The sequence below is a fragment of the Phoenix dactylifera genome, chromosome 8 (genome assembly GCF_009389715.1).
Source record: "Phoenix dactylifera cultivar Barhee BC4 chromosome 8, palm_55x_up_171113_PBpolish2nd_filt_p, whole genome shotgun sequence".
Lineage (NCBI taxonomy): Eukaryota > Viridiplantae > Streptophyta > Magnoliopsida > Arecales > Arecaceae > Phoenix > Phoenix dactylifera.
The window spans coordinates 28,240,021-28,263,576 of record NC_052399.1 but is presented as its reverse complement, the minus strand read 5'-3'; the positions used below and the strand labels follow the sequence as shown (position 1 = coordinate 28,263,576).

The following is a 23,556-nucleotide window of genomic DNA, read 5'->3' as shown; positions in this document are numbered from 1 at the left end:
AAATTATCACAAACATTCTTCTCTATATGCATTACATCAAGATTATGCTGAAGAAGATTGCACTCCCAATAAAGTAAAAAAATGCGCCTTTTTTCCATAATTGCTTAATAGCTCTATGTGTAGATGCTACCATTATGTCATCATCATTTCCATGTCCATATATGTTGTCATTATTCACGAAGAAGTTGTCAGCATCTTCAAACACCCCTACATCAAGATTGCTAGTATTGATCTCCTCTATTAACCCTTCATTCATTGAGCTACCAACATCCTCCCTTTCTTTTTTCTTTGAACATTTAGGGACCTTAGCATAATTGTAATTGATGCCATATATTTGTCAAGAACTTCAACTCTAGTTGGTAGAATGGGGGTAGATCACAACTCTATAGTATCATCAAACAGATCTTGTTGAAATCGAAATGGATGGTTTGCTTCTAACCATCGATGATGGCCCATATAATAGAATTTTTCTTTATGTACAATACAAATGGGTTGAATCCCTACAAGAGGAATATACAATACGTTTCTTAGTGCTCTTTTCAGATATATTAGCATATGTAGGAAAATCATTGATAGTCCAGATAAGAACTGCCCGCAATTTGAATATTTGGCCAGTGAAAGCATCAAATGCATCGATACCCTGCTATAACTATTTCAATTTCTCTATTAAAGACTGCAGAAAAATATCAATATCATTACTTAGACCCTTATCACTTTAAATAACTATTGACATGATAAGTGAAGACTATTTTATACACATCCATAGTGGCAAATTATAAGGAATCAAAACAACCGGCCAAGTATTGTATAGAACTCATCATTCGGAATGAATTGAACCCATCAGTAGCTAAACCCAAACTAACACTACGAACATCATAAGAAAAATTGTGATGTCTATCATCAAATACTTTTCATGTTAAACTATCTACTGGATATCTTAACATTCTATTTTTTGCATAACTTTCGTCATGCCATCTCATTGATGAAGTTATCTTTGATGATGCATAAGTCATTTTCAATCTAGGTATGAGAGAAAAATAATGCAAAACTTTGGTCGATTTTTTTTTAGTTCTTGTAGCATCCACTTCATTCAATAAATCATCCTCATCTACTTTATGCTTTTTTCATCATAAAGATTCATACATATGGCACGACTCTTGGTTAACATTTTCACCACGGTATAAAATACAGTCATTTGGACAACTGTGAATCTTTTTATATCCAAGATCCAATTATTTTACTAGTTTTTTGGCTTCATAAGAAGATGATGGCAAAGTAATACCTTCCGAAATGTATCATTTAATAATTGAAGTAGCATAATAAAAGACTTGCTAGATCACCTATTCAAATATTTTAAATGGAATAAATGCACAATAAAAAAAATCTTTGAAAAATTCTTACAACCCGAATATAGTACTTGATCACAATCTTTTACCAAGTTATGATACCGAGCTGTCTCAATGGATGAATGTATAGGTTCCTCAACATGCTCTTGAAAAATTTTATTTATCTTGCTACTATAAGCAAAATCCTATTCATGGACAAACTAATTGCATAAAGCATCACCACTTCTGTAAAATCTATGCACAAATCACATTATTTGTTTTGAGTGTGACGAAAATGTTGTATGCATGAGTTCATTGGATCAAAATCCAGCCTTCAAGAAAATAATATAGAGAATGGAATTTTAGCATATTGATGCCAATATATTCTCTAGGATTTATAAAATGTGGCATCAAAAGTAAATTTACCCATTCCTTCATGCCAAAAAAGGAACAAGACTTGATATTTAATTTAGGAATTTTGAGGCACAAAAATATTCTCTTAGTATAGCTTAATTTGTTCATTATAAATTTTCATTGAAATTTATTTCTTGTTTATTTACAGCCTATCCAGTATTGCTGTTAGTTTTCGATTTATAGAAACTAAAAACCGATGCTAGGAACTCATTTGGTTACCCATTTTGCTTTTTGATTTTTTAAAATTATTATTTAGAATTTCTGAAAAAAATGAAAGTTCGAGAAATAGCTTTCACTTTTTTTAAGAAAAATGGACACCATCCATGATCACTACCACCACCACTGTTGGCCCCCACCACCACCCATTAGCTGTAGGCTGCTACCACTACTGTCACAACCAAAAACTCCAAAGAAATTGAAAACCAAAAATAAGTTTTGTTTTTTGTGCAAACTAAAAATTAAAAGCTGGAAGTGATGCATAAAACCTACGTTACACGTAAACTATCAATGAGCCTTGGAGTACTATGCTATAATAACATGGCTGTTTCTAGTTACCATATGAAAAATATAGTCACTTATAGCTATTTGGGTCGGTTAATGTTGAGTACGTACATGCTATAGCTATTTAATGGTTCATCCAGCCCCTTTTGCAGCCTAAATATGATTTGAAATGACCACTAAGTGCATCTTCCAATTAGCAAAGTCTCGTTGCAGCATTCCTCGAACAGGGTACTTGGTCTGTTTTCGTGATTTTGGTGAGAGAGCTCTTTAGCACCCTGTTTTTATCGAACATAAGAATGATAGTAAAATTTTGTTGAAATGGTTGATTTTTTGGGTGGTCCAAGAATGGGTTTAATGTAAGTAGCAAAGCCACTGATACATGCATGCATGTAATAATAGTTAGCTATAAGGAAGACCGAATGAATGCCGGTGATCCATGATGATGGTATTTTTGTTGAGGTAAAAAGAAGAATGATGATATGAACTCATGGCTGTAGATGAGGAGTGTTTTGTAAGTCCCATAGGCTTTGATATTGATTCACATTTACGCAATGTATTGACACTTAATTTTTTTTTGAAAAAAAATTGATACTCAAATTCCATTATTTGTCTATCATGGTCAAATTAATATACCATGAATTTGGTAGGAAAAAAAAATCATCGAGAAACTTAATTTTGCAAAAAAAAAAAGGTCAATTCAGATCATAGTTTTTATCCAGTAAAGAATGTAGAGTAGCTAGAGTAGTGTATCATGTTCATTACTTTGAAGAAGAATGACATGAAGGTAATAATAGCTCCCAAATCCCTCTGCCACTCCACTCATAAAGAAATAATGTAGCTTGGGGTAACGCTAAGAACTCACAAATCTTTAGTAGTTCTTTTGCCAACATATGCTGTTAATATTATAGAACATAGGTTAGGATGTCATAATTGTATTTCAATAATCCTATATATTTTACTTTATTAACTAGGTTTTAAAGTTGTTAGAAGATTTATATAGGAGGTTTCATTCCCCCTTGAGGCTGTACAAAGGAAATCTGATTTTTATGATGTAATGCCTACAGTTAAATCACCAGTGCACCACTGATGCAAACTCTCAGCAGTTTAAGCATAGCCTTCATGTGACTATTACATGCTATGTTCAGCTGGAAAACTATTGCAAGATCATTAGAATTATAGTAAACAAGATAAATAGGAATATAGCTGTTATCCTTTTGATGCTAATAAACTCATGTTTGCTCTTATACTCAGGGAAGATCAAACATTTTTGATGAAAATTGAAGGTCAACATTTACCTTATCATAAATGAGATTTGTAAGTCCTTTTGAGATCAAGTTGTAAGAGTAATCATGAAAGTGCATACATCTGTTCTTCATAGTAACCATCTTTACCTATAATGTAGAACTCTAAACTCTGAGATTTAGCCTTTTGGGGAACTCCAGAAAGCTCTCATAATATAGTTTACTTTCATATTTACATCCCTAAGTACAGCTACGTGGTAAAACTAGATAAGATGATTACATTAGAAAGAGGAAGTGGGCAACTTTTCCTTGTTATCCACCTGCTATAATCTTGGTAGTTGGTATAGACATGCAATTGTGTGCGCGAGAGAGAGAGAGAGAAAGAGAAAGATAGAGGCAAGATACCAAAGGAGGAGGTCATCATGCAACCATGGGGAATTGTCAGAGTCCTTGTGCCTTTTCAAGGATTGTAATGCAAGCACCCTACACCCTGCTATCCACTCTCGAGACCATGGGATCATTCGTAGTGACCTTTCTCCATCTATATAATCCTCAGCACTTTCAATTGGGTGATTGTGTGAGGGACAATGAGCACTTCCTTTCAATTCCTCTGGGGTCTCTTCCTCTCACTCTCACTTTATTCTATTCCTTCCACACCCACACCCCATGTACGTGTTGTAACCTTATCCCACGAAGAGCCTTACCTTTTTCTCTTCCCTCCAAATTATAGTCTCACGTCATGCTGTCTTCTTGTTCTTGCCTTGCAGGTTCACATAGTCTACCTGGGCCATAACCATGGCCAGGATCCTCTTCTCACCACAAGGCTCCATGTCCGACTTCTCTCCAGTGTCTTTTCGAGGTGACTGTTGGTTATAATATCTTATCCTGATATTCCTTTCTATCAGCTTTCTTATTGGTCAATTCACTTAATTTGCAGAGAAGATGAAGCAGAGGAAGCCATGATCTACAGTTACAAGCATGGCTTCTCTGGTTTTGCTGCGATGCTTAACTCAACACAGGCCACCACCCTGGCAAGTAAGAAGCTGCTACTGACTCCTACAACTACGTGTCAAACTTGACTATATCTGTATTAAACATATTAATCATACTAAGTTCTATCATTGTAAGAGAGTTTTAATCAAATTCGTAGGTATGGAAGGGGTGATATCAGTGTTCAGGAGCAAGATATTGGGATTGCACACAACTCGAAGTTGGGACTTCATGGGCCTCACCTTGGGACCTGAGGAAACTACACCGATGCAGTTAAAATATGGAAATGATATAGTTGTTGGCATCTTGGATACAGGTTCTTTTAAATAAATTCTCTTTCTTCTTAAGTCTAATGTCGTTCTTGCTCCTTGCTTACCATAGTTTCTGCATATAACTGCCCACCTCAGTGCAAAATTCCCGGCCGATGGGCTGCGGAGAAGATGATAGCTCACAAAGTGCTGAAAATCTATCAAAACTGCAAATGTATCGGCCATATTAGACAAGCACAAGAAGAAACATAAAAATGCTCTATACTCATCACCACTTGGTAGATTAAAAGACCCAACTGTATCAAAGTTAGAACAGTAAACTCTGCATTGCACCAATCATACGCTCAAACAAAGTTAAATTACTGCATGGCATTGCATCACGCTGATATAAACACCGTTATTCTTTGCTCAGTATTCTAGCAACAAATAACTACAATAAAGATGCTGATTGCTTGTTAATCACATCTCTTAATCATCGAAGGTGTCTGGCCGGAATCGGATAGCTTCCGGGAGGAACCCGGCATGGGTCCAATCCCAAAATCATGGCATGGAGCATGCGTGAAAGCCGACAAGTTCGACCCAGAGAAAGCATGCAACCGTAAGCTGATCGGAGCTCGCTACTACATCAATGGCTTCGAACGTGAGTTTGGGCCTCTGAACACGACCGGCGAAGCCGAGTACCGATCGCCCCGGGACCGGCTTGGGCATGGGACACACACAGCATCGACGGCGGTCGGGTCTGTCGCAAGGAATGCGAGCTACTTCGGCCTGGGACCTGGCACCGCCCGCGGCGGCGCGCCACGGGCTCGGCTGGCGGTGTACAAGGTATGCTGGCTACAAGGGAGCTGCACTGAGGCCGACATCTTGGCCGCCTTCGACGATGCCTTGCACGACGGAGTGCAGGTGATCTCGGCCTCGCTCGGATCGCCGCCGCCGTTGATGCCGTTCTTCTCGACGAGCAGTGACATTGGGTCGTTCCATGCAATGCAGCTGGGGGTGGCGGTGGTGTTCTCGGCCGGGAACGATGGGCCTGACTCATCCCTGGTGCAAAATGTGTCGCCGTGGGGCTTGTGTGTTGCCGCCGGGACAATTGACCGGGCATTCCCAACGCAGATGGTACTGGGAAACAATGTCTCTTTCATGGTATACTCTCACAAACACCATGCATGAATCATGCATACCTAAGAGTAATTAATAACAGCAGCTCAGCAGAATATGGGCTTTTGCTGATCCATCACATATAACATGGCAATGGAATGAGAATGGTTATCTATAATTATTTTTAGTTCAAATGAGAAGGGTTATCTTGCTCATAACAAGCATTTCAAATATGTCATCACTATCTCATTGGTTTGACTTTGTAGGTACTGCTCCATAAGACTTTTAGATACCTTATTAGTGCAGCAGTTTCATGATCAAAATGCCTTCTTGCAAGAACATGCTATGGTAAATTGAGGATGCAAGTGTTGATACATGATCAGATCCCATCTTCATTGCATTTCATATACAAATGAAATTTCATGAGTTTTGCTTGTCTTTACTTCTGAAAAAGTAAACTATTACAGAATATCCAGCCCTATTTTGTTTGATTAATAATAATTTTTCTGAGAAAAATCAATAATTCTTTTTTAATTGTCTATTCACTAGTATTGTCTATTTTTCTTATCTAGTTTACATATATGCATTGATCAGTGAATTCAGTCATTGGGCTGTTCAATTTATGATCAGTGAATTTATTCTTCATCTTAAAAGAAAAACTCCGAAATAGTTGTATGATAATCTTTGCACAAGTTGATGCATATGATGCTTGTCTCATGCGAGATGAATATTCATGATCTAAATTTCATATGAAAAACTTGCATGTGGAATGCTGGTTATAAGTTAGATCCTGTGGATACCTATCTCTCGGTCACTTTTTTTTTTAATTTACAATTATGTAGGGTCTATGACTTGCTAGATTATTTCATCAAGTTGAAGAAAACTTGCTAGATTATTCAATCAAGTTGTAGGGGAGAGAAAGAAAACTTTATCATAAAAAAATGAAATAACCTCCCTCCCTCATTAAAAAGTGTCCATTTTCCCCAAGTAAAACCAATATATGTAACTTGTAATTCATACTCATCCATTTGGAATAGACTTGAACACGGGTCAAGCTCAGCCCAAGGTGTAACTTATTTTAGTCGGGCTCGGGCTCAGCCCAATTCGACCTTCCGGCCTACTTTCAGGCCGAAGACCGCTATGTACGCGGGCTTCGAGCTGCGAGCCTCAAGCCGGGCTCGAGGCTTTCTCGACCTTTATTTTGAGGGGGTCTAAAAATTTAAAAAAAAATAACTTACAAAGATTAAATATTTGAAAGGGGTTGATGGGGCTACTGGCTTATGTCTTTATGGTTGTTTTGATGAGGACTTGGTGCATGGAAATGAAGCGCATGCAGCTATAACAAATGAGACCAAATGGGCTGGGCTATGGGTATGGCATGCCTGTATGGCATTATATAAATCTAGAGCGGGTCGGGCTTGGGCTAGGTTTTCAGACCTAAATCCAAGTCCAGCCCATTTAATAGACGGGCATATATTCAGGCTCACCTTGGCCCACTGTGCTTTAAATCCAGGCCTAGGCTCATACGAAAATTTTTGGGCTTGATCGGTCCGGGCAGGCATTCGGCTCATGAATAGGTCTATTTTGAAATGATTAAGGTTATTCAATCCCACTGGAAAAAAAAAAAGAAAAAAAAGAAATTAAGGGTTTGGTAGGATAAATCCTATCAAATTCTACTATATTTATGAAATTGAGAACACCAAATTACCAAATTGGAGAGGGCGCATCAGCCAAGAGCAAGTGGGTGGGTGCAAGATACATGGAGAAGAGGGAGAGGAAGAGTGAGAATGTAGGAATCGAGAGAGGGCCAAAAAATCGCAAGACAAAAATATGAGAAATAAAAAAAATGTACAGCATTTCTCTCTCTCTCTAGAACTGGTTTGGGGCAAGTTCGGTTGATAGGGGTCGAAGCAAGCTCAATATGCTTTAGTATTGAAAGTCCTAATCTCAATCCCATAAACCTAATGTGTTTTACAAGATTATCCAAACCATAAAAAGCAAGTATTAACTTTCATCCCTTTGTATTTATCACAAGTATATTAACCTACTTGACTTTTAGGAAGACTCGCAAGACATACTTTCTTCCTTTTTTTTCTCTAAGAAACATATTCACATTACATGTTGCATGTTGTTAATACTAAATTCAAGATAATAAAATTTTTTTCTATAAAATTTCTCTTTGGGCGATACTATGGGCAGGATTTGGACATATTGTAGTATTTGCTAATTGAACATGTCACGTTGTTTGTGTGGTTGAGTCAACTTGCACTACTGGCATAAGCTATAAAAAAAATCATAGATCTGGGGTTGCATTTATTGTAGAACTTTAAATGATTTATCTTTGGCTCCCTATATCTTCATATTCCTATTTGTTATGCAAGGGAATTGATTCTTTTTCTTTCCAACAAAAATACAACAAAAGCAAAGCTCTTCTTCCTTTTTCTAATCACATAGAAAAAAGATAAAGAAATACCTAGCATTTATCTTTAACATGGTGTCTCCTAAGGTATTTATTGTTATCTTAAAAATTATATATATAATCCTTGTTTTTTGTTCTTATCCAAAAAAGGTGACTAACAAATGATCTCTCTATAGGGACAAGGCTTCATCACAAGAGAAATGAAGATGAAATTGGTTGATGGTGGGAAGTTTTTTGTTGATGGGTGATCTCCTTATCTCTCTCCCTTTGTGTGTGTATTCTCTGTTTTTTTTTTTTTGTTGGAAAAGGGATGTGGGTGTGGGTGTCATGTGGAGATTTGCAAGAAGTATGGCACGCAATTGTGCTTGTATATAAAATTTTACATGTATCTGATAGTTTAGATACTTTGGATGAGTCAAGATATAGGACACACACATATAGAAAGAGAGTTAGACTTAGCTACACTCGAGTGGATCTTCATTTAGATTCGGTCAGATTTATATTAGATAATAAAGGTTGCACATCGATAATCCGAGCTGTTAGATATAATCTACCACCTTTAAATTGCTTATATATCAAAAATTATATAAGTTGGAGATTCCTAACCTATGCATCAAGTAATGAAAAAATTGGACAGTCTAAATAATATTAAATCATATATATTTTTTGATCAACTGATATATAGGCCAGGGATCTCCAAATCATATAATTTTTGGTATGTAAGCAGTTTAAGGATAGTATAACACATCCATTTGCTTGGATCATCGATGTGGAATCTTCATTGTCCAATATAGATCTGATAGAATCCGAATAGAAATCCACGAGTGTAGCCAAGTCCAGCTCTTTTCCTTTATTTTTTTAACATATAATATATGCATGTGTATATCTATATCTCTACACACAATGTTTTACCGATGATATAGTAACTAAGTTCATCATTGTAACTTTTTGTAAACTAATTATGATTATAAATAAATGAATAAAAAATATAAACATATGCAAACTATACATTTATCTTATAAATTAAATATCACTTATAAATCCAAAATTATAATTAGAATAGAGATTGAAGTTAAATTTACATGATTTCTAAAGTAGTTGAACATATTTTAAGACCTCAATCCATATGCTACATTATAATGAGAATTTATTAGGCATACAATATGATGTGAAAAAGAAATAAAGGAACGAAACTTCATTTTTTAAAGGTTATCTTACTCTTATTAGGAGGCAATCTCTCTAGAAAAATGACAATTTAACTTTTGTCTACTGATAAGTTTTGATGATTCATCTCTATTGTCTTATCCATATTGTTTGCATTGTAAAGGTCATGTTCACTTGACAAATGGAACGGCCGCAAGCCAGGGTCAAAGAAGATTGTTCTTTGCTTCTCTTCCATAGGGCAGGTATCTAGCACAGTTGCAGCCCTATCAATCTTAGCAATCAATGGATCGGGCATGATTTTTGTTGAGTCCATAACGAGGCAAACAGTTCAGGATGATTTCCTTCCAACTATCCATGTTGACCTCTATCAAGGCACTCAGATACTTCACTATATTCAATCTTTCAAGTAAGTGAAAAGTTTATAGCTATGGAAATGCTACTAATTTAGATAACAAAAGTCAATCCATTAAAAATATCATCTAAGAATGATACATACATGCATATATAACTCTATGTGTGCGCGTGTAGGACTGGAAATTGAGCAGGTCAACCCCAGCACAATCCAAAATTGGACTTACTTGGGTGCGTAGAGGCATGACCCGGATTGGGTTTGGTTTGAAAGTCCCGAAACTTACCCAAATTAAAGTTCGATTCAGTTTAAAATATTAGGCAATCTAACCTCACCAGAGTTCAAACCCATAAAAATATATAATATACATATATAAACCATATGAAATCGGGAGTGATATTATAGACATATATTAACCATATGAAATTGGGAATCATGTTATATTCAAACATTGCCATTTCTAGCTCATTTTGTTTTACTTTTAGATAATCAATTGGCATGAAAGTATTTATAGATTACTTTGTTAAGCTGATCCAATCGATCTAATTAGACTCGACCCAACTTGAAGCAACCCGATTTTGAACCTAAGCCAAGCCAAGTTGGGTTTAAGGAGCTCAGATTAAATGTAGGGTTGGGTTGGGTTGGGCTGTGAGCAAAGGCCTTTGGCTCTTGGGTTGGGCCTAGGCTGACCTCCAATCTGACCTGACCCATCTAATTTCCACCCATATATGTATGGTTATATCTAATAAAAGGTTTAAAGCATTTGTTAAGTGATAACACTTCCAATATTTTTTCTACTCACAGTCTTTCATATCTCTTAATATGTATTACTCATATGGTATGTTTCCTACTATTAACTATTTTCTTTTCAAAAACCTATTATTAATTTTTTCAAATGCAATTTTTGTGCATATTTGAAATGAATCCCAACCATTCCTAAAGCACAAGAAGCAACAAAATTATAGATGTCTAACCCCTAATGTATAGAAAGATGTAATTAAATGCTCGATTAAAATAAAACACATCATTCAGAAATAATGAGACATAATCCACACAAAATCTCTGTTTCTTAAAAGTAAACTATGGATCCTTAATCATGTCGATCCATTTGCCTGATTAACTCGAGGTGAAGGTATAGGTTTGATAAGAAAAATTATTGGAGAGAAATGCAAGGGGAATCACCTAATGGGACAAGACTCATGGGACAATTAATGTGCTCATGGGCTCAATTAATGTGCTCACCTTGTGCAATATCAGTTAAAATTTTTAAAAATAATTTTAAATATTTTTATGAGCTCATTTGATGTGTTTACGATGACAAGATATAATATATTAGTTGTCAAAACTTATCCCATGAAACAATCTACCTAGAACCTTTTATAATTTTACAAGTCTTATAATTTAGCAAGAAAGTGGTTAAAAGAATTTATAAATATTAATTTCAGTACCACAAGGTTTGCAAAACTAAATTGAGCCACCTAGCTAGCATTGATATGGCTCCTAAAAGGACTTTAAAACAAGATGACCATCCCATAATAAAAACCAAGTTGGTTAGCCTTATTGGTTAGTCCATTATGGCCAGTAATAGACTAGTATGATCTACACAACCTTAACATAGGTGTGAAATCTCAATATCATAAATAAAATGGTGAGTAGAACTTTTAACAGGCTTTTAAACCAAGTTGTAGCTTTGTGCTTACACCTTTACTCCATAGAAAGATCCATCTTTGAACCATGAAAGGTATTTCTCCGAGTATTTGCCATGGGCAATTTTAACATAGATGATTGACAACATTACCACCTTTTCTTAAAAAGAATCTCAAAAGACTAGCTAAATTTTTTAACAAAGAAATCTGTTATCTATTTTTTTTTAAAAAAAATGCCAATCAATCCATTGATATTTTACTTTTTTGCGCAAAAATATTGTTATCTAATTATCTAATATGAAGCATGAAAATCTTGAAGGGATCTGTCGGTGCAAATCTTTTCCAGCAAAACAAACATTGGTCACTCTCCTGCCCCATCCATGGCGTACTTCTCCTCTAGAGGGCCGAGTTCTATATCCCCAAATATCCTCAAGGTACTCAAATTTTTAATTGAGCATCATGCTTTTGCTATCTTTGATGTGTTTCACACCTAAAAGCTTGATCGATTAGAACATATTCATTAGGAGGGTGCTTAAGCTCAAAATTAAACTCAAGCCAACTCAAAATTATGTTCATTAGAACATAAACAAGCCGATCGTCTGGATGAACCCAAGATTATACTTATTTCTCAAGCCAAATGTTCTCCTAGCTGATCGAGCTTATTCAGACATGCCTCAAAATTGAGCTTGACCTCAAGCACTTTCCAACTGAATGAGCTTGAACAAGCTTCTTAGCATGCCAAGCCTGATTCATCCATGAATGGATCGGCTCAATTGGATCGCCATTAACTTAAATTAGTCTCCCTTGTATTGTTTTCTAATGCAAACCCAGCATTAATTACTTTTTAGCTATAAGTCTAAAAAATGCAGCCTGAGCTAGAATATTACTTGGATGGAACATTTAACAAGCTGAGGCTGAGCTATTCATGAGCCCCATCATTCAACTTTTCATGAAGGTTAACATCATTTTTATCTTCTTGCAGCCTGATATCATGGCTCCAGGGGTAAATATCTTGGCAGCATGGTCACCAAAATCTTCACCAACTTTGCTACCATTTGATGGTCGTTCTGTGGTTTGGAACTTCGATTCGGGGACCTCAATGTCATGCCCCCATGTATCAGGCATTGTGGCTCTTCTCAAATCAGCTCATCCTGATTGGTCCCCGGCTGCAATCAAGTCTGCTCTAATGACAACAGGTAAAACATAAGAACCTACAAGCCTGGTAACAAGTTGGCATCTTTAAGTGACTAATATGGAGCAATCAAGCAATTAAACAAGTTTCAACAAAGTGAAAAACTCAAAAAAGTAAACAGAAAGAAATTTGTAATTAATAGGTGGACCGATATCTTCAATGTATGCGTAAAAGGTATTGATGAGGCAACAAAATTGATATGTAATAGACAACTCTAATGAACAAGTTATGGCTGCCTCATGAATTTTTTCTGAATTTTGTGAATCATTAGATAGTTTTTGAATAGTTGAATTGGTTTCTAATGACTTGGAGAACCATTAAATGATAAAGCACAAACAATCTCATTTTCCAAGAGTGCCTTCTGTGTATAAATCCTTAAACATAGAACTACATGAGAGCTCAATAAAAGCCCTCCAAAATGTTTATTCACTATTCTATCATCCAAAAAATGGTCCCATAATCCACTAGCTTGATTTATAAACTTTTGTACAGGCATTTTCCTGCCATTAGTTCTTTTTGCATGATTTTTCTACTAAACATTAAATTCATTATCATTTTGTCCATGCAGCTTACATGAGTGATACAAGCTCAGACAACATCTTGGCAGGAGGCACTTTGACAGCAGCAGATCCCTTTGACATAGGTGCAGGGCATGTAAATCCCTTAAAAGCAATAGACCCAGGACTAGTATATGATATGGATACTCGAGATTATATTCTTTTTCTTTGTAGTTTAGGCTACTCTGAGGTCCAGATAAAGATGATGGTTCTTCCTTCACCTAGCATTGACGCTAGTTGCAGCGGAAGCCACTCCGTTATGGAGCTAAATTATCCTGCAATAATTATATCGGACCTTCCGTCAACATTAACAATCAAGAGAACTCTTCGGAATGTCGGTCGAAGTAGTGCTTTCTATTTCTCCAGCATCAAGAACCCTGAGGGAGTGTACACTTCTATATGGCCAAGGTTCCTAGTTTTCTCTTTGCATAAGAAAACTATTTCATATTATGTGACTGTTATGCCAATTAAACGGTCCCAAGGGCGGTATGATTTTGGGGAGATAGTTTGGTTTGATGGCTATCATCATGTTAAAACCCCATTGATAGTGTGTGTGAACAATCTTGGGGATGGACATAGAGATGCTGCAGCTCATCAGAGTGCTTAACATAACATGTTGCAAATTAAGTTTTACTTAACGAAGTTCATTGATGGCCCTCTAGCATAACAAAAAAGTTAGGTATCATGCTTTTCAATTGACATCTCTTCTGTTGTTTCTTTCTTGCATCAAGTCATGCTTTTGTGCTCTTCTAGTCAGGTAATAATGGATCTCCTTTTTGGTGGAATATTGGATTGAGTTAGAGCAAATTATATTACTAAAATATAATGACAGCCGAATATTGGATTATGGCGATAATTTGAAATGGAATAACCAAAGCATGATTACGCAGCATTATTCTCCATGACAATGCTAATAGGATTAGAAGGAGAAAAGAAGAGGCTGAACACCTCTGAATCTTATGCATTAAAAATGCTTTGCATCTTTATGGGTACTTGCCTATCAATGACAGAGTTCACATATCAGGTAGATCAAAGTTGCCTATGCCCCAACAACCTTTGCCTGTCATTTTTGGAAGTTGTGAACTCTTCACCACTGCCTCATCAATAATTTATATCTCTATCTCCTTGTGATGTTGTGGTATTCTTGACTGAACTTTGGAATGTTATAGGATTGGTGGTCCAGGTTTTGGACCACCAAACACTAGAGACTAACCTGTTAACTTGGTCTTGATGGAATGTGATCTGCAAGTATTTTTTGCTTGTATTCTGCTAAGGTAGTCTTACAATGCTCTTGCTTGGAAGCAGCCTTTTGTTTGGGAGTTCTTCTCATAGTTCTTTAATTCCTTTCTCATCCTAATTGTGAAACAAGGTGGATAGGATGGCCCATCATTAGCTAATCATGAAAAAATAGAAAAAGGGTAATATGCATTAGACCTTGTGGAACAAATTTAAAGCTACAATATTTTAAAGGAGTCCACTAGGTGAAGGGCTCTGTTAGACCAACTACCTGAACCATGCTTCTTGAGTGCTGCAATCCCTATGAAAGATTGGCAAGGCTTGAAAGCCTAGGGGACCAAACACCACTATCGACACTCCAATCTCTTAAGTCAAGACCCATGTTAGTAATATATTTTTCTCCTTTTTTCCAGATAAAAGATTATGAATGATGATGACGACGATATAGACCAAGAAAAATTTTAGAAAATTTATATAAGGCCATTATCTTCTAAGCTTTGATCAATGTTAACTTCAATGTTTTTTTTCCTCAAAATTGAATGTAATCCATGACTATGTGCTCCTCTTTTTTGCTTTATAATGGAGGCATAAATGATATGCTTGAGTATATAAATCCCCAACTATGAGCTTTCTAGGATTGCCAATCACAAGCAATAGAGTTTTAAGGATGGGTCTGATTTGGATCAGTCCTATGGATCTTCAATTACAAAATTCAATCATATTGCAATAACAAGAATATCAATGAACAAAATTTAAACAAATCATCATTGGAATTGGGCTCGTTGAAATGACTGTAAACATACTCTCAAAATTAGGTTACATGCTAATTTTGCTCACGATCATTATATACACTAATAATTAGTTTTGACCATTACAATTCAAACCATTTCATTCAAAGAAAAAGATAATTTTAGTCATTGTTGAGGCTATGGTAGCACTCTCTGCATCACATAATCTAATATATTCCAGGAAGAGTAATGAATCCTGTATAATACCTGGGAACAAAGTAGGTTATATCTCCTACCTATCAGTCACCAACTTGATACATACGGGAACAACCCACCAACACATCAAAGATAAGTTTTATATGCATTTTGAGCATGGCACCGGTAGCTCTAATAGCGAAGAAAAGATCCGAACGGGTCTTGCAAGAAAGACGGATTTCATATTGAGCTCCAAATATACGCTATTGGGATGGAATGGCTCAACCGACGTTCCCAATTTTAAGAAGGTTCAACTCAACTTAAAATAATGGTCAATTTAAGGCAGCAATCATAATGGCAGTCTGGAATTTTGTTCAAGACTTGACTTCCATATCAACTTCACCTTGGACTCTTTTCAACCTCAATTATGATCCTTGTTATCCTTTTAGAGAAATCATAATCTTTTTTGATCATTGCACAGGAGACCCCAATATCATATTCATATGTGATCTTACACTCAAATCGGATTTATTAATTATTTCAACCTATAGCTGATACTTTGTTCCTCCCTCTTTCTCTCAATCTAATATTCTCAATATAAACTTTTGACAATGACTTTGTGCACTCCCTTAGTCAATTTTAGCTTTGATAATTAACTTCTAAATTCCAGCTCCAAATATATGACTCTAATGCAAACTTAATCACTATTAAACTCTAAACCAAAAAAAAATAAATTAGAATCTATCTGTCAATATTGATCGCAAAAAAAAAATGATATCATTCACCACTAATCTTGTTTCTATTTAAGATTCTTGGAGGGCCTTTAATGTCTAACACAAGATTGAGAAAATAGTGGAATCTTCTAGTTGTCAGTATCTGTTGGTGCCTTTGGTTGGAATGAAACAGCAGGTTGTTTGGATATTGTTTCAACATGAGGGATCATTAGTCAATCATATTTTGTTTTTGCTGGGTAGATGGATTAGAGAAAAAGAATATAAGAAACTTTGATCCTTACTTCTGCTGCTTAACCTGTTAATTTGTATTGCTGATGAGCTACTATGCTCTTTTCTTTCACTTTAACTGAAAGTGAGTCCAGCTTTGCTCATATTTTCTTCTCAAAAACTCGATTTTATCCACATGATCCAAGTCCTCAGTTGAACTTTGATCTCAATTATCTCAGCTATAATTCCCATCATTCTAAGCTCAATTTATAAGATATAAAATCTAATCCAGAATATACTTCTTTGTCCTATATCATCACATTAAGTATTTTAACATTGATTTTAATTGTAACTTCAGTCTAAAGGTAATAATTAGGTTTTTAACTAGAATCATTAGATGTGTGTACCAAAAAGCTCAAATCGTGCACCATTTTTGTGGATCCCAAAATAATAAGTCCCCCCCCTCTCTCTCTCACTCTAATATGTGAAATTAATCATGTGTAATTTTAAAATGATTTTCTAGGATAAATAACTTTGAAAAAGTATGGATTTATTAATGACATAAATCAAAATTTAATGAGATTGAATGTCAATAATTCCAAACAAGTGTCGTTGAGGCAACCAAGGAATATATATGACAACATTTGATGTGCATTTAGATTCATGCAAACCTCCATAACAAATGCGATTGATCAACCATTGCTCAAGATATTCCTCACCACTAAACATTTTCTGATGTATAAAGTTTAAGAAATGACAAGTTTACTCTTATATACTCTTGCTAACTGAAAAATAGCGATACTCCCATTTTTGTAAACTCCCAATTCCACATTCTTCTATTTATGTGTCTGCATGTTTTCTAAGATTCATTTAAGATGTTGAATTTTAATCATGACTTAGAAGTTGCAATTTTGACAAGTGTATTAGTTCATAACCAAAAAGTAATTTGATATAGAAATTGAAGGCAATAAGTAAAAGAGTTGAATCATTCTCATTTTGACATCATCCTTTACTGATTGTGATATTTACAAATATTTTTAAAAAGTTTCTTTTAACCCTGAATTTTAGAACCCCAAAACACAAACTAGATTGCATTTATTCAAGCCCACTGTCCAAGGAAGGAGAAGTGCATTTAACAAATGCATAATTTTAACCCTGGATTTACCTACAAGATATGGACTTGAGCCATAACCAAATACTAGCCTTGCACAAAAAGCAAGAGAGATCTTGTTATATCTATAGAATAGTCACTTTGGTCAATTTATTCATCAAAACCTCATTTTTGGAAGCCAAATCTTTAGGAAGTTACATGAAGATTTCCATCTATAGATATGAATGAGCCAAGTAAGAAAATACGCAGTAGAGAACATCTACAATTGACTTCTAGTAGGCCCCATATTTGAAACACTAAAACCAATAAGCATGAGAATGGACCAGCATACAAGACTCGCAGCCAACCTCACCAATTGGAATCAAAGCCCAATTTGTTAAGAAAAACTAATATCCTTGTTCATAGTCTTATTCTTCGATGTAGCCTATTCTTGAGGATCACATTATTTGATATGGATGTGAGATAGGTAAAAAGGCATTGTTATTCAGCATGTTGAAAAGACCTAATTTGATGACACTACTCAAACAATATTGAACAAGCGTTGATAGAGTTTAGGAACGGAGTTCGATCCAATGCTCCTCGAAAAATTTAATGGCTCAAAACAGTGTAGACCCTCGATTTAATGTTTAAGATTTGTGATAGCACTATACCACATATCTCGAAGCATGACCAAGTGCCCAAATTGCAATGGAAATGGTATAATTGGTGTTGGATCCAACAGGCATCATAGATCCAAATCATAAGCACATGTAGTCCGAACCCTAGTTTTATATGAAAGCTCAAATTGGCTAATCAAAACCCTAACCCTAGTCCAAACATGCTAATCAAAACCCTGACTCGTCAAAGTGAACACTAAACCTTGATCCTAAGGCCAATAAGGGGTCAATGGGCCATGGAAGGGTAGCGAACAGTCAAGGGAGGACTAGGGTTTCTGCCCTCTTAGCCAAGGAACCATACATACATACATACATACATACATACATACATACATACATATATATATATATATATTATATATAATAAAATAATATATCCGGCGGTGAAGGAGGAGCCGTGGTGCTATTTGAATCACCGCTTTTCGATGCCGGAAACCCTCTTCGTTTGGATTCCTTCCCTGGCGGCGCTCGTCCTCCTCCTACTTTCTCTCTCCTAGGGTTTCTCTCCCGCGACTCCACCCCACTCTCTCTCCTCCCTCCCACGGCTCCTGGGTTTTATCTTCCTCACCTCTCTCTCTATCTCTATCTCTCTTTCTCCTCTCTCCTAGGATTTCGCGCTCGGATCCCATCGGAACCTCCCCCAACACGCGTGCCTCCTCGAGATCTCACCATGGCAGCCGTCGCTCCCACTGCTGACCGTATCCTTTTCGTTTACTTGATTGAAGTCTGCTGGTTTTAGGGTTAGGGTTGTTGGTTTCATTTTTGATTGGTTTGATTCCCCGGTTTCCTTGGAATCACTTGTTTTTCGATTTCTGATGCGTTGGAGCTGAGTTTTTTCGTTCCGTTTTTTCCTTGTGATGTGTTGATTTTGAGGGTTTTGTTAGGGTTTATCGTACATCGAAGACCTTTTATGAATGTTTGGGTCTTTTGGGTTGCTGTTCTCTTTGTGATTTTGGTTTTCCCTTTTGTTGGTTGGGCCTTTGGAATGATTCTGATGAGATTTTAGACTTCTGAGTTCTGTTTCTTTACTTTTGCCTTCCCTAATTCTGTTCCATATGCAATTTGGATTATATTCTTTTAAGATAGTTCTTCAAACAGATATGAATAAATTCATTAATTTTTTTTTGTTTTTCTGCTGATTTGATGCTCGTGTTGATCTGTTTTGATTATCAATTTTTGCAGAAATGGCTTATTGAATTGAAATTCGTAGGTAGGGTTGTTAAGATGGTACTTTTGATGGTTAAATCAATCGATCAAAATGAGTTTTTATGGTCTTTTATCTTTTTTCTGTTATCTATAAATTTTATTAAGATTCTTAATGCTTCCTTTTTAGTTGTGATATAATGTTTATCTATTTTTTTAGTTGTTGTCCAGAATAGAATTTTTTTTTTTTGGTATAGTTAGTTTTTTCTCCTTAATTCGTTCGTCCCAGAAGCTGCAGATTTGCTGCAAAAGTTGTCGATGGATTCTCAGGCCAAGACTGATGATGCTGTGGAGGCTACCAAGAAGGTAGTTTTTTCCCCTTGACCAGTTCTCTTGTAGATTGCACAGCTTTTATGGGAGAGATGGGCTGGTGTTAATTATTTTCCTGGATTTGGGTTAATAGCCTTCTGCTATTCAATTTGGGTCTGCCAATGGTGAAGTCCCAAACATGCTGATTCCATCAGAGCGGTCATTAACACCTCTACTTCCAGACTTCATGGATCCGAGCATGTGTTATTTACCCAATGGATACCCTTACTATTATGGAGGTAATGAATTGCTTGCAAATCCCTCTGCCTTATGGCTTTTTCTCTGGTCGTCAATTGTTATTGTTAGTCTTTAGTGGATTAGTATGATTTTTTTTTGTTGTTATATGAGGTGGATAATGAAGCTTTTATCCCCTTAGTTGGTAACTGTGGTATTATCTTCTGTTTTTTTTATTTTTTTTGGTGTGTGTGTGTGTGTGTGTGAGGAGGGGGGGGGGGGGGGTTATTTAAGATGTTTGTTTTACATCTTAACTTACTTTGAGTGCTGTTGGAATTATCTTTTTCCTTTTATTATTACGAGATGTCTTATTTCAGTTTCGATTTTTCAGGTTTCGATGGTTCTGTCAATGAGTGGGGGGATGATTACTCTAGATATTTAAACCATGATGGAGTGGAGATGCCTCCTGTAAGTTACCTCACCTGCTGGATTAATATTTGACTTTGAACTAGTGTGGATAAAAAAAGTTGGAGTTCTCTGATATAATTGAATTAAGTTGTTTGAGATCACCAAACATGAGATTTAAATGAATGATCATCTAGGTGAGAATTGCTGGAATGATGTGGTTTTTATTTTGTTGCTTTTCTATATATTGTCCAATGTGGATGTCTTTTACACGTTGCTTCATTTTATGTACTATTGTGCTCAAGGAGATACAGTGCTTTTATTGCATGTCTCATGTTCAGTGTAACTTGATATTTCTTGTAGATCAAAATACTATACAAGCAGAAGTATTTAAATAAAAAGGTATTCTTTGTGTATTTATGATAGGATTAACTTAATGTCTTTTTGGTTCTTGGCAGGGGTTCTATGGAGATATGTATCACCATGGATATGGGTATGCTCCTTATGGTGCATATCCATCTCCTGGTTCCCCAGTTCCTACCATTGGGCATGATGGCCAACCGTATGGTCCTCAGCATTATCAGTACCCAACTCCATTTTTCCAACCACCAACTCCTACCAGTGCACCACATACGGCAAACCAACCCCCTACTCAAAACGGGGTTTCGACTTCGGTCGCTGCTGATCAGGCATCCATCCCAGTGGATAGAAGTAAGGCCAACTCGAATGGAATTGCCAATGGGAATGCAAATGGAAATAGTGGGTCAGCACCTCAAAGGCTAACCAACCAAAATCAGTCACTAACTTCGAATGGTTCCCATGGTAGAGGAGCTTTGCCAGGGGGACTGACTTCTGCTGGTTACAAGGATCCAAGACTCAGTTTTGATGTAATGCGGTCCCCGGTACCCTGGTTTGAGGGACCTGTTTTCTCGAATGGGCAACACAGACCAGCTACAACAAGCTCCATGTTGTCTACAGTATCACATAATGGTACAACTCCTTCGGCAAGAAATCAGAATCGCAGTCCTCTTCCTCATGTTATGGTATGTTATATGGCAGTGCCTATCATGCATTATTTGCAAGCTGCCAGCTTGAGTTAGCAACTGTTCTGTGGCCAACTCCATTTAACTAATTAGGCCTTTTGACTTCAGAGCACCAAGTATTTCAGGTGAGAGTCACTGGTCCTAATGTTTGCCACAGAGCAAAAGCTATCATATGAGGCAGCAAGAAGACGTTGATCTAATTTCTAAATTCATTTTCATTTTACCTTGCAATTGCTTGAATGGTATGTTCTTATGAATTCTGCTTGATATTGCAAAAGGTTTATTTTGGTTGTATTGTTATTTTATGTGCCACTTCTAGCCTATTGATTATCATTCTTTATTATCCCTAGGGTATGCATGCCCCAAGACCGACATCTGGGATGGGACCAGCAGCTCCTGGTTTCGTGAATAGCATGTACACAAACAACCGATTGTATGGCCAGAATGCACTCAGAACTGGTGTTGGCTTTGAATCAAATAGTTATGATTCTAGGATGAACGGGCGCTGGGGATTGGTTGTGGACAGCAAGTACAAACCTCGGGGCCGAGGCAATGGATATTATGGTTATGGCAATGAGAACCAAGACGGTTTTAGTGAGCTGAACAGAGGGCCTAGGGCAGGGCACTTGAAAAACCAAAAGATTTTTGGACCTACTGTTACAATTGCTGCGAGGGGGCAGAACCTCTCTTCAATTGGGAATGATGATTCTAGTGTAATACCAGATAAGGAACAATACAACCGTGCTGACTTCCCTGAGAAATACACCGATGGAAAGTTCTTCATCATTAAATCATATAGCGAGGATGATATTCATAAGAGCATCAAATACAATGTCTGGGCCAGCACCCCCAATGGAAACAAGAAGCTGGAGGCTGGATACCAGGAAGCTCAGCAGAAAGCTAGTGGATGCCCTGTCTTCTTGTTTTTCTCAGTAAGTATCATGTCATTCTTCAGGGAGTAGTTTGTTTTCTATTTTCGCTCTTGATTTAGTCATCCAGATTTTTACCCAAATTTTCAGGTCAACACAAGCGGGCAATTTGTTGGTGTTGCGGAAATGGTGGGCCCGGTTGATTTTAACAAGACCGTGGAGTACTGGCAGCAAGACAAGTGGAATGGTTGCTTCCATGTCAAGTGGCATATTGTCAAGGATGTACCTAACAGTGTTCTCAAGCACATCACATTAGAGAACAATGATAACAAGCCAGTGACAAACAGTCGAGACACTCAGGAGGTTAGCGTCTTTCTGAATCGTTATGGTATGTCATCATTACATTGAAAGCTTTTACTTACTGTCTCTTGCTTTTTGTGCTGCAGGTAAAACTGGAGCAGGGTCTTCAAATGCTCAAGATTTTTAAGGAGCATGCGAGCAAGACATCCATTTTGGATGATTTCATGTTCTATGAGAACCGCCAGAAATTGATGCAAGAGAAAAAGGCCAAGCAACAGCTTCAGAAACAGGTATCCTGTGCTCTTCTATCGTTCCCTGTTGGCATCAGTTTATTATAGAAACAGTATCCATTTGGGCTATATCAAGCATGCCAGTTTCAGAGACATTGTTTCAGTGTCTTCATTTGCTCATTTTGTAGCTTGGTAGATGTATTATTTGCTACAACTCTTCCATTATGCCTTTCATCGGGCTTATTCATTCTTCTCTCTTTTTGGCTTTCAGGCCTGGGATGGAAAAACTTCTGATGCGGTTGCTGGGGAGAAAGAGAACGATGCTGCTAATGGGAAGCCCAGATTGCAGAAACCTTTGGAATCTGTTACAATTTTGAGCAAGGATGTGCAGCAGGGTGGCCGTGAGGAGCGGAAGCCATCCGAGAAAAATGGTGTCGCTGCGGCAGCTGGTGATGCCTTGAAGATGGCTAAACCAGCAACAGAGAAGCGAGCTATTGCGAATGGTGCTGCCAGTGGATGTTAGGTTAGCCATTGGAACTTTCTAGAAGTGGTTTTGGAAGACCTTTTTTGTTGGCTCAAATAAATGTCGCTATAGCTGGGAATCCGAAACACAGATTTTAAGGCTGCAGAAGATTACATTTGGGGTGCTGAGATCTTGGGCTGTGAAAGCCTTCATAGCGTTTGGCGTGTGATCGGGCATGTTTTCTCAATGCCTTTAATGCTGAGTTGAGTTGCTGGTTTCTCATCTGGACTGTTGTTAGGTTTAGGAATATGGGGTTTTATAGTGTTGAGTAGAGTGTACTGACAAGTTTCTTGTTGCCAATTTTAGTTTTGGGGTTTGGATTAGATTGTTTTCTACTTCAAATTGTCGTTCCTTTTATGAAACCGTTGCTTCTCCTGTAAATCTTTCTTTGTATCTCTAAGAATAAGAAGCTTGTTAAAAGTATTGCAATAGAGGAGTTGAAGAGAGCTGTGAGTATGCTTTGCATCT

At 36.8% G+C, this 23,556-nt stretch overlaps 2 protein-coding genes across 2 annotated transcripts; both read left to right on the top strand.

Moving 5' to 3' along the window:
* Positions 1-4,053: 4,053 nt before the first annotated feature.
* On the top strand, positions 4,054-13,812 carry LOC103712601 (subtilisin-like protease SBT3.18). Its single transcript, XM_039129442.1, has 10 exons — positions 4,054-4,149; positions 4,249-4,340; positions 4,419-4,516; positions 4,632-4,787; positions 5,222-5,883; positions 8,434-8,501; positions 9,585-9,827; positions 11,736-11,850; positions 12,399-12,612; positions 13,177-13,812. The coding sequence occupies exons 1-10, from the start codon at positions 4,069-4,071 to the stop codon at positions 13,770-13,772; spliced, it is 2,325 nt and encodes a 774-aa protein (XP_038985370.1). The 5' UTR covers positions 4,054-4,068; the 3' UTR covers positions 13,773-13,812.
* Positions 13,813-18,445: 4,633 nt separating this feature from the next.
* Positions 18,446-23,556, top strand: LOC103699185 (YTH domain-containing protein ECT4-like). The gene is made up of 9 exons (XM_039129441.1): positions 18,446-18,730; positions 19,465-19,541; positions 19,639-19,783; positions 20,110-20,186; positions 20,582-21,166; positions 21,517-22,098; positions 22,186-22,398; positions 22,482-22,625; positions 22,837-23,556. Exons 1-9 carry the CDS (start codon positions 18,703-18,705, stop codon positions 23,086-23,088), a joined length of 2,103 nt encoding a protein of 700 aa, XP_038985369.1. The 5' UTR covers positions 18,446-18,702; the 3' UTR covers positions 23,089-23,556.

Excerpts from the sequence above, each read along its gene's own strand:
- LOC103712601 (XM_039129442.1), top strand. The coding sequence starts at position 4,069 with ATGAGCACTTCCTTTCAATTCCTCTGGGGTCTCTTCCTCTCACTCTCA. Across the intron at positions 4,517-4,631 it reads ACAGGCCACCACCCTGGCAA|GTATGGAAGGGGTGATATCA; the intron begins GTAAGAAGCTGC and ends TCAAATTCGTAG. Across the intron at positions 9,828-11,735 it reads CACTATATTCAATCTTTCAA|GGATCTGTCGGTGCAAATCT; the intron begins GTAAGTGAAAAG and ends AAAATCTTGAAG.
- LOC103699185 (XM_039129441.1), top strand. The coding sequence starts at position 18,703 with ATGGCAGCCGTCGCTCCCACTGCTGACC. Across the intron at positions 19,542-19,638 it reads CTGTGGAGGCTACCAAGAAG|CCTTCTGCTATTCAATTTGG; the intron begins GTAGTTTTTTCC and ends TTGGGTTAATAG. Across the intron at positions 21,167-21,516 it reads GTCCTCTTCCTCATGTTATG|GGTATGCATGCCCCAAGACC; the intron begins GTATGTTATATG and ends TATTATCCCTAG.